Source organism: Diabrotica virgifera, chromosome 3 (genome assembly GCF_917563875.1).
Source record: "Diabrotica virgifera virgifera chromosome 3, PGI_DIABVI_V3a".
In the NCBI taxonomy this organism is placed as follows: Eukaryota; Metazoa; Arthropoda; class Insecta; order Coleoptera; family Chrysomelidae; genus Diabrotica; species Diabrotica virgifera.
In genome coordinates, this window is record NC_065445.1 from 221,833,295 (window position 1) to 221,849,337 (window position 16,043).

A 16,043-nucleotide genomic window follows, 5' to 3' on the forward strand; every position below is an offset into this window, starting at 1 on the left:
CGAAGCTCCAGAAGATTACCTGTCTTAGGTACCAGGTTCTCCTGTGTCTGTGCTGATCTCGTATTCGTGTTCAGCAACCCCAAAAACCTATAAATAATCCGTTTGCATTAATTTAGTACCAAAGACCCTCGAAACTCCAGGAGTCCCTTTCATTGACCTTGGAAACTAGGTGCTCCGGAAGTCGGTTCTGGTGGCATATTCGTGTTTAGCGACCTCAAAAACACTCCAGTAATTCATTTGCAATAATTAAATGCCGAAAACCATCGAAACTCTAGAAGTTGACTTCCCTTGCAGTGGCTCTGGCCACCACGTCCTTCGGAGGTCAATTCTGATGGCATATTCGTGTTTAGCGATCCCAAAAACCCATGAGTAATCTTTTTATATCAATTTAATGCCGAAAACCCTCGAAACTCTAGAAGATGACGTCCGTTGAAGGTTAAGGTCAAAGTAAAGTTTGCCATTGGATAGCCAGGAAAAATCCTAGACTACTAGTACTTTTTGTTGATCCAAACTTCTACATGTTGCCAGATAACCAGTAACTCAGGGAATTGTAATACCCAGTAAATCTTATAATTTTCCGAGTTTGTGTCTTTATATCTTGAAAATCCTTCATACGATTGAGTTGTGCCCATGAAAACTTTTTATCAGGATGCGTCAAAGAGTATTTTCCCAAAGTATGAACGAAATCCACTGGGACCTAATTTCCATAAGGTTTGTGGGGGGTACTTTATCAAAATTTTATAAATTAGTAATTACCGTTGTTGCAAAAACATTCCTAATTACTTGCTAAATTCAAACAACTAATGTTTTTATTTTCAAGGACCCAAGCAGCTATAAGTAATATCTGTTGTACTTTGCCAATCGTCTTCAATGCTATGTGACATAAAACGAGGTGAGATTATCAAAGTGTATTTCTACACCACACAATCGACGTGATAGTTATGCTTAATGCAAATATTACACTTGGAGCGAGTTAATGACTACCTGAGTTGATTAATGATCAGAGTATTCGTTACTGTTTTGAAATTGGTTACAATATTATAACAAATGTAATTTACGATTTAAGAAATGATATAGATTGCGCATAGTGAACAAAAAATGGGAATAGTGCCTCACACAATATGTCCTAATAAAACTAACTAATAGAGATATTTAAAATGATTGTCTGCTGTGATAATCTTTAAGATAACCAACCATAAAAATCTTATTTTATCTTTCAAGACGATTCTACAATGATATAAAAATTAAATGCACAAGGTTTGCTCAAATCAGATCATTTTCAATAAATAATTAATTTAAAATACCAAAAAAATATTTTCAAAATCTTTTATATGATAAAATGTAAATCAGTATACAGAGTAGAATAGCCAAATGGAATAAATTCGATAATAAATAAAAAATACTCTCAGACTTGTCGATTGGTAATTTTAGTTGAGTATTTTTTGAAATAAAAAAATTTCATTAAGGGTGTGTCATGTAACAGTGCAACAGTGGCCAGTACCAAGTTTTTTTTTTTCAAATAAAACACTCTTTATATTATATAATTTTTAAATTTCTTTGTATATACATACTAGACATATTATGTTATGTATACCTTATGTATAACATAAAATGCCTATACCTATTTTTAACTGTTTCGAAAATATTAAGTGTTATTCAGACTCATTGCAAAATAAGCTATAACAGACTCAATGCTTATTTCCCATGTTTTAATAATGAGAAAGTAAGCAAAAACTGACTAATGTAAAATATGACACAGGTAAAATACCATCAGACTGACTAAAATCACCATTCGTAACATTACCAAAAAATCCAAAGTCTAGGGTGACACCAATTGATGCCAAAATGAGCGAGCATACGTTAAGATGGTTTGGTCATGTTGAACGTCGAGAAGTTAATCACCCAATACGAAGAATTGCTGAAATGCGGGGTCCTGGAAGAAGTAAGAAAGGAAAACCAAAGTAGACCTGGAAGGAGACGCTTAGGCAGGTCATGTCGAAAAAGGAGATTGAAAGCTTTACAAGAAGAAATCAGCGTACAAGATATACAAGAGCACAAGGTGTCCAGAAAGTTATGCAGCATTTAGTAACTTAAGAACTAGATGTAAATTTTTATCAAGACAGTGTTATGCCGATTACATTCAACACAACGAACTTTCTATTATTAATAACGTTAAATCTTTTGGAAATTTGAAATTAGTAAAAGGGAAAATAACGCTATACCTAATACAATGACTCTTGGAGATCGTACTGCCTTCAATGGAACTGATATTGCTAATCTTTTTGCTAACCAATTCTCTTCCGTCTATACAAACCAATCCTTACATCCGCATGTAACCCAGATTTCACCTTTGGTTAATGTGTCTAATTATCACATTGAAATTTCAAAAATCTACGAAAAACTGCCTGAACTTAATACCAACAAAGGTCCTGGTCCTGATGGAATTTCCCCTACTTTTCTTAAAACATTCAGCTTCATTCTATCGCGCCCACTTTTTTATATATTTAATAAGTCTCTATTAACAGGGGAATTTCCAGACTACTGGAAAAACTCTTATGCCACTCATTATAGGGGCCCAACAATTTGGATTGACATCCAAAAATCAGCAGAATTGGGTCTCATAACATAATATGTTGATTTTTTGACAGATGCTCTTGAAAGGGGTTAATAAGTTGACTCTGTGTATACTGACTTTTCCAAAGCTTTCGACAAAGTTAATCATGAGCTCTTGATTCATAAACTTTATTTATACGGAGTTGATGGCCTTATATTGAAGTGGATCAAGAGCTATCTGACGCAAATATCGCAAATTGTCAGGGTTAAGCATTACTATTCCCATACCATCTCTGTTACCTCAGGTGTACCACAAGGATCACACTTGGGACCTTGTTGTTTAATATATTTATCAATGATCTAATACCCTGTTTACAAGTAAGTGAAACTTTGTTATTCGCTGATGATTTAAATTGTTTTAAAATAATCACATGTGAGGCTGATTCACTTAGTCTACAAGGTGATATTGATCGCCTATCTAACTGGTGTATGCAAAATGGTATGTGTTTGAATGCATCCAAATGCCATATTCTTCGTTTCCATCGAAATCATCATTACATCATCTACGAATATAGTATAAATAATTTGACCCTACCTTCTGCTTCTGAAACTAAGGATCTAGGTGTGATCCTTGACTCCGCCCTTAGCTATAAATTACACATTTCCAGTACAATACAGAAGTCTATGAAGATGCTTGGTTTTATAAAAAGAACCACCAGAGACTTTACTAACATCTTAGCTATTAAATCCCTTTATTTCTCCCTGGTTAGATCTCATTTTTATTTGTGTTCTAAAATTTGGTCCCCTTATTACTTTACTCATAAACTGAAACTTGAAGCTGTCCAACACAATTTTATGAGATATACTGCCACTAAGATGCATCTATACTACGACTATTCTGCATTAGAGCGCATACTGAACTTACCTCCTCTTGAGGTACGCAGAAAACAAAGAGACTTAATAATTTTATTTAAAATTATCAACGGGTTGTGTAACTGCCCCGAGCTTCTCTCCAAAATATCTCTATTTGTCCCCAGTCGTACGACTAGGCAGGTGCAAACCTTTTAGGTTTGCAATTGTGTCAACCGCCATGTTTCGTTTAACCGGGACTTCCATCCACTTCATCGACAACTTTTCCGTAACTTCTTTTTAATTACAATAGTACTTTTCACCTCTTTATTACTCTATCGCTTTCACATAGCCACATTTACAGTTGATTTGACACAATTCATAATGATTTTCTTTCCTTATTCATCTCTATCCATCAACCACTATCACTATCCAATTATACACACACAAACCAATAGCTGCTATCATCACCCACATACATACCGTTTCATCTCTAAATTTTCTTCAATAATTTAATTATATCCACCCCATATAATCATACTGCAACTAAATTTAATAGTCTCACTACTCTTTTTGGGTCCCGTTCATGTTACATTTTAATTATATTCTCATAAATTTATAACACCACCCCTCTCCCCTATGTTAGCTATCTCATATATTGGTCTGTTTTGTCGAACCCTTAGAGTTCCAGGCGATATGCAGGGATCTTGAGAAATGGTGGCATGTATCTTAGCTTGTATTATATATCCCTCCCAGATCAGAAAACAGTTCTACACCTTTGTCACCCACACAGTGATTTTTATGGTACTTCCACATACTATAACAACTTCCAATTATTCTAATATATTTGATAACTTTTAAATAAACACACAACTGCTTTTCTAAGCCCTAGATATCACATATAAAGGGTTTGATAATGTTTATTAAGTTTTCTGTATTTTGTGTAATGTGGTTTGCCTACTTCCTCCATTACAATATTTTAACATTTACATCAAGTTTATTTCCATTTTTACAGACTATCTACCACAGTGGGAACGACTGTTTTTATTGTTATTAATTTAACAAATTTTACAATAAATACCACAAAACAACAGGGAAATTATAACTTCCTGTGGAACTGTCATTCCTGTCATGTCACCATTCAGAATTTCCGTTATCAAAATCACTTGCTGCCATACAGTCATGATGTGAACTTGTCAGATAGAGCTCATTGGTACCTCGGGCGAAAAACATTGGATATCTTAATCATCCATGTTATAATTCACATCTTTGTCATATGTTCCGATGACGGATCAATTGTAAAGGGTTTTACCCTGTTATTTTTACTTTGGTGGCTTGCATGTAGATTCTAAGTGAGTATAACCTATAACTTTTTATAACCTTAGTCAACATTTTAAATACTTTGCATCATTTTATCTGGTTGTACACATTTTAGGATTGCACTGATGATGATCGGTCAACCGATCGAAAACTAGTTCTGTCTTTGATGTAGGCCTGTATAGGGATTTTAACAAATATACCTTTTATAAAGGATTTTATGTTTTTGTAATGGTATACAGCCAACTACAGGAAATTTTTCCTCGTGGACTTTTAGGTTTGTTTTCATAGATTCAATTATTCTTACAACACATTTATTCCTAGAACTCTTCGATTAGCTAACTCAATAAATAACCTCGAAATTTTTAATATATCAGTTTCCCGCTTTAAAAGTCATATTTCTTCCCTAACTTTTTAACTTTTTAATACTTTCGGCCAGAGCTTTTGTATTGTGATTAATGTTACATGACCTGTATGTATTAGATAACTCAAAACCGTTATACCTTGGAACATTTCTGAATTGATTTATGTGTTATCTTTTGTTTCTAATTGTACTGACCTATATGTTATCTTATTCTTTTTTTCTTTTTTGTAACTGTACTACTCATAGAATTATTTTTTCTCAAACCACTTTGTTATGTTATATTATGATAATTTATGTTATATTATGATTATTTAGAACACTGTAACATTTATATCTGAATAGGGCTTGCCCGTGAATAAATAAATAAATAGAGGTTGATATGATCCAAGATAGAAACTTATGAAGAAATGCAATTAGGGAAGCCGACCCCGCATAGGGATAATAACAAAGATAATGATAATGATTAAAAATTGTTTGAATATAAATATATCTTTTTGATGATGACAAATTCCAGATGGTGTTAATATTGCTTCAAAATTAATACAAAACATAATTATCTTTCAAACTATCGCATATAACCTTATATAACTCTATTTTATAAACGCAAGAACATCGAGAAGAGTCCCAAAATGTAAAACTATACATACCATTAAAAAAGATAAGTTTGTTCCTCCCTGTCAATATGGGTGTCCCTGTATATTTGAACATATTTTTTATGACAAATGAGTAATTGGACTTCCTCGCACTAATTATCTACCCCGCGTTTACTATTGCCTTCCATGTTGGTCGGTCCTGTGCCACTATTTCCCATTGTCTCACTCCCATTTTCTCCAGCTCTTCTCTGACTGCATCTTTCCAGCATTTTCTACGCCGTCATACAGACCTTCTCCCATCTTTCCTTTCCCAAAACACACTATTTATAAGGCGATTGTTGTTACTACATATCAAATGCTTATCTGAGTCTATTGGCCTTTTTCAGACTATATTTTCCTATCCGAAGTATCTGAACCGATGACCAAGCCTCGGATACCGGACAGAAACATTTTTTCAAGACGACTCTAGCAAAGAATAGGACTACGAAAAAGGATAAAGAATTAAGAATAGCATGCTGGAACATTAAGTCATGGACAAAGAGAGACCAAGAGATACTAATAGAAATGAACACCCACAAAATAGATTTATGCGCGCTCTCCGAAACCAGAAGGAAAGGAAAGGGAACTTCAAAATACCAAGATTTCCTACTCATATACAGCGGAAAAGACAAGGGGGAATATGCTAGCTCAAGAGTAGGCCTTATAATGTACACGAAATTTGAAAAGAGCATAGAAAACATCGAATATATCAACCATAGAATCCTGATGACGACTTTGAATATGGAAAACACTAATCCACGTTATATCAGTCTACGCACCAGATATAAGTAAACCCGAGGGGAGACCGAAGAATTCTACAATAAACTACAAGATGTAATCGACAAGATACAGAAGAAAAAATAATTATTCTTGGAGATCTCAATGCAAGAATAGGAAACGACAGCATAGATAATATCAAACAACGATTCAATGAAGATACATTGAAGCGAAATGGAGAATACCATGTTGAACACTGTACCCAAAATTTGTTGAGAATAAACAACACGTTTTTTCCACACAAACCCCAACACAAATACACGTGGCAAAACACGCAAGGCCAACAATCAACAATGGACTATATAATTCCAGATAGAGAAATCATACATGAACAAATACTAGACGTAAGAGCATTAACATCGCCCAATATCGAATCAGACCATAAAATGGTGCTTGGAAAATTTTTGCTCAAAGTACCACAAAACAAGAAAAAACCACTCAAGTACTTCGAAAAACTAAACATTGAGTCTCTAGAGAACCAAAACACAAAATGGCTGCATAAAAGACGTTTAGAACAAATATTTGAGATAAACCCAGTAACAACAGGTGAAGGAGTAAATGAGACATAGGCAAAAATAGAATATAATATATTACAAGCCGCAAAGGAAAGCATAGGGGTCAGAAAAATTAACCTGAATGCAACAAAAATATCAAAGCCCTGGTTCAATACTGAAATAAGAGATCTAGCGTATGAAAAGAGGAAAGCATACCTACAATACTGCACTAACAAAACACCAAACAATTACCAACAATACAGAGACACAAGAAATTACATCAATTCTAAGATAAGAAATATAAAAAGGGAATATTGGACACGCTTTACCAAAGAAATGCAACACGATATGTATGGGGCGCAAAGAAAAGTTTGGAAAATACTAAAAAATAGGAAAAAACCCATTAACGAATATAGAAGTTTAAATAAAATAGAAGGAAGATACTATAATACCTGAAAAAGAGGAAGAAACAAGAAATGAAGACGAATTCAACATAGACAGAGAACTAGAAATCACAAAAGGAGAAATAAGGAATAACATACGTAAATTAAAAAACAGAAAAGCACCAGGACCCGATGGGATACCAAATGAACTCCTGAAATACCAAGGAGAAACCTTAATCCAGCGTTTCTCAACCTTTTACCCTTTGCGACCCAATCTTCCATAATTATTTTCACCGCGCCCCCCTCGTTCAATAATTTTGACAAAAAACAGTAAAATCTTACTTTTTAGTATTGAGTGCTCTTTATGGTTATAACTCCTATTCAAGTTCATGTGTATTTTATTTTTTATTTTGTCAGAATTTTGTTTTGCTTTGATTTTAATAAATTAGTTAATGATGTTGGTGTATTTTTTTATGTGCTCACGCCCCCCCCCCCCCATTACTAAAAGCGCGCCCCCCTAGGGGGACGCGCTTCACAGGTTGAGAATCGCTGCCTTAATCGAAAACATAGAGATCCTCTTTCAAGAAATAATATGTAGGCAGCGTGTACCAGACCAGTGGAGGACGAGTATAACAATACCTACACACAAGAGAGGAAACAGCAAAGACCCTAGCAACTACCGTACCATCACCTTGCTGAGCACAGCTCTTAAACTCTTAACAAAAATACTTACCAATAAAATAAATGAAGAATTGACAATTAGTGAGGAACAACAAGGTTTTCCGAAAAATAGGTCCACAATAGACGCCATATTCATAGCCAGACAAATGGCTGAGAAAGCACTGAAATATAATACACCTGCATTTACGTGCTTTATAGATCTGACTAAGGCCTTCGATTGTGTAAGATTGGAAGATGTGCCAAGATTGCTAAAGGAGAAAAATCAGCCCAACAGGATGATAATGATAATTAAAGACATTAATACGAAGAACAAAACCAGAATAAAAGTCGAGCATGAACTAACATCGGAAGTAGAAATCAACTCGGGAATCAGACAAGAGGATAGCTTGAGCCCATTGCTTTTTAATTTAGTCATGGACAAAATCATAGAAAACATTAAAGTTACTGGAAAAGGATATAAGATGGCGGAAAAACAAATAAAAATCCTCTGTTATGCTGACGACGCAATCTTAATCTTCGATAACTAGGATAACCTACAGCGAATGGAACAAACTTTCAATACAGTGGAGAAGAACTACAACATGAAAATATCAACAGCCAAGACAAAATCCCTGGTAGTGTCAAGGGAACCCATAAGATGCAAATTAGTAATTAACAACGAACTAATTCAACAAGTCTCGAGATTCCAATATCTGGGAATCGAAATATGTAGTTATGGAGATATTAAAGAGAGTGTCCGAAAGCAAGCAAATAAAGCCAATTACGTATCAGGATGTCTGAGGGATGTCATCTGGAGAAACAAAGATATGAGAGTGAAAGGGAAAGTACGCATATACAAATCATGTGTAAGACCGATTATGACGTACGCGATAGAAACAAGATGTGACACTGCATAAACCAAGAGGATACTGAGAACATCATAAATGAGAACGTTGAGGTCAATAACTGGAAAAACACTGAGAGACAGAATACCGAACGACAGAATAAGAGCTCTCTGTAACACACAAGATATAGTACGGTGGGGAAGACAGAGACGACGAGAGTGGAATCGGCATGTGACGAGAATGGACAGCGAGAGAATAGCCCGTATAGCCAGGGATTCGAAGCCAACAGGCAAGAGACCAATAGGAAGGCCCTTTAAAATGTGGCGAGATAGCTGGCAGTCAACATCACAGCTACGAATACAAGCTCAAAATCGGTAAGGAACAGGCCGAGAGGTCTATTATAAAAAGAAGAAGAAGAAGTGTCTGCGCCTCCATTCGTTTGCCACGCTGTCTCTGCAAGGGCCAAATATCATTCGAAGGATTTTACTTTCCCACACCAGCAATTTGTTGATTTCTCTTTTGCTTAGCGTCCATGTTTCGCTTCCATGCGCGGTTGCTGGTCGTGTTATGGTCTTATATATCTGGATTTTTGCACCTCGTGAGAGAATTTTTTACTTCATTAGATGTTGCACTGCAAAGAAAGATCTGCTTCCTAACATTATTCGCGTTTCAACTTCTTGATCTATTTTGTTGCCATTGGTGATTGTTGCTCCTAGATATTTAAATTGTTTAACCACTTCGAAGTTATGATCGTTTATAGTAATACATATAACATTTTCATATGTTCCTATGACGGATCAATTATAAAGGGTTTATACCCAAATATTTTTTACTTTGGTGGTTAGCATGTTAGATTCTAAGATTACACTGATGATGATCGGTCAACCGATTGAAAACTAGTTATGTCTTTGATGTAGCCCTGTATAGGGATTTTAACTAATATACCTTTTATAAAGGATTTTATGTTTTTGTAATGGTATACAGCCAACTACATGAAATTTTTCCCCGTGGATATGTTTATAGTAATATTTTGCCTCATTCGCCGTCGCCGTCATTCTTGCTTTGAGACGACCATGTATTTTGTGCTAATGCCGCACCCTGTATAATATTTTTTTCTATCATATACCAATTTATTTAAGTACAATATAAACCATATAATATCTAATGTGTTTTATGTTTGTCCAGGGCTCTAATGAAATTAGTTAATGGGAATGTGGAGAGTATTTTCCAAAGTTCAAATATTAATATCGATCATCCTTTTAGATTAATAGATTATGATTAGGTAGATAAACTAGCATAGAAAAGTGAAACACGCAATACAGTTAAGTGGTCAGTGTTCATTTTTTATTGTTGAAGTTTTAGTACATCTGTTGTAACTTCAGTATTGATCACATCGTGAGTTATTCAAGCGACTGTGTTGTGCGGCAGATATTGTTTTCATTGGAATGGTTAATCGTCAATTCTAAAATAAGTTTAAATGGAAGGAAAGGAGAGTGAAGAGTTAGACACGGAAGTTGTAAGGTAACTTTCATTATGAGCATATAATTTTCAGATTGGTCTAGTCTCTGATTGTGATAATAGCAGGCGATGATTGCATGTCATTATTATAAGATGTCACACAACTAGCCACATTTGAGGAATATTTAATTCATATTAATAATCATTTATTATCTCTTATTTTAGTCACATAATGTCTCACCTTTTTCTATTTATGTTTTAGTTTTGAAACAAGTCTTGGTCAGGTTCTATCTAGTCTCTTTGAGGCAAGACCATTGCTGAATAATTCTCTTACTAACTCATTTTCGTGGTAAATGATTCATTCTTTTTATGACTCCTTGGCTCTATGGATCTCTACCCTGATGAAAGGAATCTTTAAGTCTGAGGGAAGTGTTTAATTACTTACGTATCATGGTGCATCTACTAACGATCTTCTAACTTTAAACTGAAATCTTTGAATGATATTCTTCGACGTTTGCTTTGCACAGCCTCCTAGTTGTAGTCCATCGTAACAGATTGGTTTGAGTATGGCTTTGTATAGAACAATTTTGTTTTGGATGTTGAGTTTTGATTTTCATCCAAGAGGCCAATTTAGATTTGTCGAACTTTTAAACTAAACTATCATCTTTTGGTCTGGATATGTTTCTTCCAAGTTAGAGTTGGCCAAGATGGAGACCTAGGTATCTAGCGTCTGTTACTGTTGGTGTTTTTACATTGTTCCATCTTATAGGTGGGCATGTGTTGTCGTTGTTGGTAAATATTATTTAAGGTGATTTTGTTTTATTTACTTTTGTTCGCCATTTTGTGTACCAACTACTGCGTATGTCCAGATGGTATTGCAGGTCCTCTGAGGCTTGTGCGCAGGATCTTCGTTTACAGCTGGTATCGCTACATCATCAGAAAAGGAAACGATTGTAATGTTATTAGTCTCTGGTATGTCGGCTGTGTAGAATGAGAAATGCAGCAGTCCGAGAACACTACCCAGCGGGACTCCGGAGTTGATACGACAGATGTTGGATTTTTGGTCATTAAATTTTACATAAGTATAACTATTTGATATGTACGATTTGATAGGACTGAAGCAAGGGTGTAGCTTGTCACCGTTGCTATTTAACATATATACTTGGAAGTCGCTTTAAATGAATGGAAAAGAAGTTGTGGACTAATCGGGATTATGATCGGAGATGACTGCCTGTTTAACATTCACTTTGCTGACAATCAAGCAGTACTGGCACAAGATTCGTATGACATGGAATTCATGTTAACCCGCCTTTTTTCAGCCTACAAAAAATGGGAATTAAATATAAATATAGAAAAAACAGAATATCTGGTCGTGAATTCTGACGCCCACTTTAAAATCCTAATAAAAGAGAACACATCAGTTAAACAGATAAACTCATGAAATGGAAACCCCCAGGTAAGAAGAAAAGGGGAAGACCAAGACTATACTGCAATGACACGATAAGGAAGGCCATGGAACACCGAGATTTGGAAGAGAAAGGTGCCCAGGATAGAAATAGATGGCGGTTAGGTGTGGGGATGCGGCGTCAGCCGATATGACACCCCGTATATGATTGAAAGGAAATAATTACTGAATAGGGCTATTTTTACTTTGTAAATAAAACCTATGTGCCAGACTTTGCTTATTATATGAAATGTCTCGGAATATAGCGTTGGTATTTCTTTTCTTTTAGACTTTTTCATATTTCATTTATTATTCGATGGACTTGTGTACTGGACTAGTTTTCCCGAAAACAAAACTGATGTTTTGGTAGTAATGTTAGAAATTCATAATATGCGTATATCCTTTGTAGCAATAATCTTTCAAAAACTTTGCCTACTGCCAGAAAAATGAAACACGAAATACAGTTAAGTGGTCAGTGTTCAATTTTTAATTGTTGTAATTGTAGTGCATCTATTGTAACTTCAGCATTGATCACATCATGAGCTGTTTTAGCGACTGTGTTTTTGTGCGGCAGATATTGTTTTCATTCGAAGGTAATCGTCAATTCTAAGTATTAATGGAAGGAAAGAGAATGAAGAGTTAAACACGGAGGTTGTAAGGTAACTTTCTCATAAACATATAATTTTAAGATTGATGTAGTCTCTGATTACCCTTTGTGATTTCATAATTAGTTCACCTAAATATTCATTTATTATCTTTTTTTCTTGTCACTTATTTTACATAAGTAACTATATAAGTGGACAGTGGAACCATTCACACTGTAAAGCTTAAAGATCAGTCAACTAGATGACGCTAGTTACCTACTCCATGAACGTCAGTTGCAATGCGGGGATTAGCTTTCGTGGTTTTGTCACTTCGAGCAGAGAGCAGCAAGCCTACGCCTCTCCGATGATAAGTCCAAAAAGAGTCGAAAATCGTCGATTCGGAGTGCTGATTTGCGCTCCCTGTTCTAAGTGAAATATAAGACAGTGTTGCCTTCGCATTGCAACTGAATAAAAATGGTATACATTTTTATTTTATTAGTATTACTCCTATAGAGAAACTAGGTCCATTTGCCGTTGGAACATTACCAAGCTGTAGACGGGGGTTGTGAATTGCAACTTTTTAGAATTCCCTCTTGTCTTCACTGCAGCATCCATCTGGCTTGCAATTTTTAGAAGCAATGGAGGTGTTATCAGGGAAATGGACAAATAAGTTTTCAATTAAAAATCTTCTAGTAATATTTAATATCATTAATGTTTCTATTAGGTTGAAAACTTACTTTGCCTTCCAAATCTCGTTTTATTTCTGAATCAGGTCTTGGTCAGATTCTATCTAGTCTCTTCGTGGTAGGACCATTGCTGAATAATTCCCTAATTCCCTTACTAACTCATTTTTGTGGTGAATGATACGTTCATTTTGTGACTCTTTGGCTCAGTGCCGGAGGCCCTTAGGCAACCCAAGCTATGAGGCCCTTTAAGAAACCTAGGTTTCTCCGCTTTTAATAATTTTTATTTTTGAAAATGTCCGTTCGCCTGTTGCGAAATAACCCAAAATGACTGTGAAGCAGGAATAAATTGTTTTCCCTGCAAGTTTGAAGCTGGGCTGTAAAATATTTGAACTATTCTAGTTTATTTTCAAGTTCAGATTCAATATCATCAGGATAGTTTTCATGTGGTTTTAAAGCACACTCCTTTATTTGAGTATCACTCAATTTTGGAAAAACACAAAAGACCAAATACTGAGTTCATTGACCTGAACACTGTCAACCGACGATTCAGCTCAGTAATTAGAGTATAGTAGAGAATATTCAGAGTATTGTAGGTTGCATGCAATAATAGGCTCGTAATAAGCAAAATTATCTTTTTGGAATTTTAAGAACTCCAAAAGTGAATTTAGAAGCTGAACTCTAGCTTGAAGTTCAATCTCTTCTCTCTGCAATGATTTACTGACAGCGTTGATGCGTTTTAAAATTGTTACCCAAAACTCATTCATTATGAATGTTTCTTTTTTTTGACATTTCTTTCAACAAACACTTAGCCTCATGAACTCTTTAAGCTCGCTGATTAGTGTCTTCAGCAAGAGTATGAAGAGCAGATCTGAAAGCGTTTTAACCTTTAGGCAAAGGTCTTATGGCATGTGCTGCTTGTTCGTATAAGGACTAGATCGGGGCGAATGAGATCGCTTAGTGGTTCATTTAAGCATTTGATCATAACTTCCCAAAACATGTCCTTACCTCTTTAGTTACTGTATTCCGTAATCCTATGCCGTATTCCGAATTTAGGACCCAATTTATCTTTAACTTCAATTTTTAACTTAGTTTCGGTATCTGGTTCTTTAACTTCTTGAACTGGAATAGAACTGTCGTTACATGTTTTTTCATCTTCTTCAGTTAGAGAAGCTATGTTTCCCTCAGTTGTTTATATTCCATCACGAGCATTTTCATTGGTTGCTGCTTCACTAATAGCTATGGATTTCCGTGTGAAACTGAGTTTAAATAAATTTTGCTTCAGTTTTGGATTTTGATTAATGATCTTTCCTTTCTCCTGATTTTGCTTGTGTTTTTTTGCTTACTTTAGATTCTTGTTTCCATCTGTAGTACTGGTCCTTCTACCAAAGGGCATTCATTAGCGATTTATTCCCACAGCATATACTTTCTATGTGAACAAAAGTGTGCATTGTAATGTAGCTTTATACGTCCACCATAACTTTTATGGTATTGCGCAATATTTAAATCTTTCAACATTTTTTCGTTTTGGTTCCCGCGAGGCCCCCTTTGGGGCCGAGGCCTCTAGGCAACTGCCTACTTTGCCTAATGGTTAATCCGGCACTGCTTTGGCTGGATGGATTTCTACTTGATAAAAGGAATCTTTAAGACTTAGCGAAGTGTTTAATTACTTACGTATCATGGTGCATCTACTAAGGACCTTGGAATTTAAACTGAAATCTCTACTCTATATTCACAATCAAGATGCAGTAGAAATAAACAAACCAGGACACGTTAAATGTTACAAGGAGCACTCCCGAATCATAATTTACAATGTCTTGGTTTGTTTATTTCTACTGCATCTTGATTGTGAACTTAGAGTAGATGTTTTTCTGCGACGTTAGCTTTGTACAGCCCCATATGTGTAGTCCATAGTACCAGATAGGTTCGAGTATGGCTTTGTATAGGAGAAATTTGTTTTGAATGTTGAGTTTTGATTTGCGCCCAAGGAGCCAATACATTTGCCGGAATTTTAAGTCCAGTTGTTTTTTTTTGAACTGGATATGTTTCTTCCAAGTGAGATGTGAGTCAAGATGGAGACCAAGGTATCTGTTACTGTTGGTATTCTTACATTGTCCATTCTTGCAGGTGGGCATGTATTGTGGCCGTTGGTAAATGCTATCTGAATGGATTTTGTTTTGTTTACTTTTGTTCGCCATTTTGTGTACCAATCACTGATTATATTCACATGGTGTTGCAGATCTTGGTGTCAGGATCTTCATTTACAGCTAATATTGCTACTTCATTAGCAAAGAAAGGGATTATAGTGTTATTCATCTCTAGTATATCGGCTCTGTAGAGTGAGAAAAGCAGCGGTCCGAGAACACTACCCTGCAGGACTCAGGAATTAATACGACAGAGGTTGGATTTGGTCATTAAATTTTACAGAGAAATATCTGTTTGATATGTTGGATATAATTAGGAGAAAATAATTACTGGATATCGCTATTTTTACTTTGTAGACTCTAGACTTGCTTTGTTTGCCTCTGTGCTAGACTTCGTCAAATGCTTGTGAGATGTCTAGGAATATAGAGTTGCAGTATTAACTGTCAAATCAAAAGCAAGACTTTTTGATATTTAATTTATCAATCGGTGGACTAGTGTAGTGGAGTGGTTTTCCAGAAAAACAAAATGATGTTTTAGTAGTAATGTTAGAAATTCCTGATCTGCAACATGTATATTATTTGTAGCAACAATCTTTCAAAAACTTTGCTTACGGCCAAAAAAGTTAAACACGCAATACAGTTAAGTGGTGAGTGTTTTTTTATTGTTGTAGTTTTAGTTCATCTGTTGCACAGGCGTAACCAGGATAATCCTAAGGGGGGTTACAACTACTGGAAGGTCTCCTAGGGGTATGGTGTTAAGCGTATAGAGCTCAAAGTACATTCCAATGGAGGAGGGGGTTATAACCCCCAACCCCCCCTAGTTACGCCTATGATCTGTTGTAACTCCAGTATTGAT

The 16,043-nt window shown here is 35.4% G+C and overlaps 1 protein-coding gene across 2 annotated transcripts in view; it reads left to right on the plus strand.

Annotated features, from left to right (window-relative positions):
* LOC114330003 (ABC transporter G family member 20) overlaps positions 1 to 16,043 on the plus strand; it is a 632,705-nt gene that overhangs the window by 131,521 nt on the left and 485,141 nt on the right. The window contains exon 1 of one of the 2 annotated variants that reach the window (XM_050645858.1): positions 10,191 to 10,395. The exons of the other annotated variant lie outside the window; for it this stretch is intronic. Within the exon in view, the coding sequence (XP_050501815.1) occupies positions 10,352 to 10,395 (44 nt within the window). The 5' untranslated portion in view covers positions 10,191 to 10,351. Of the gene's footprint in view, positions 1 to 10,190; positions 10,396 to 16,043 lie in introns of those variants that run through there. 2 annotated transcript variants of the gene reach the window in all.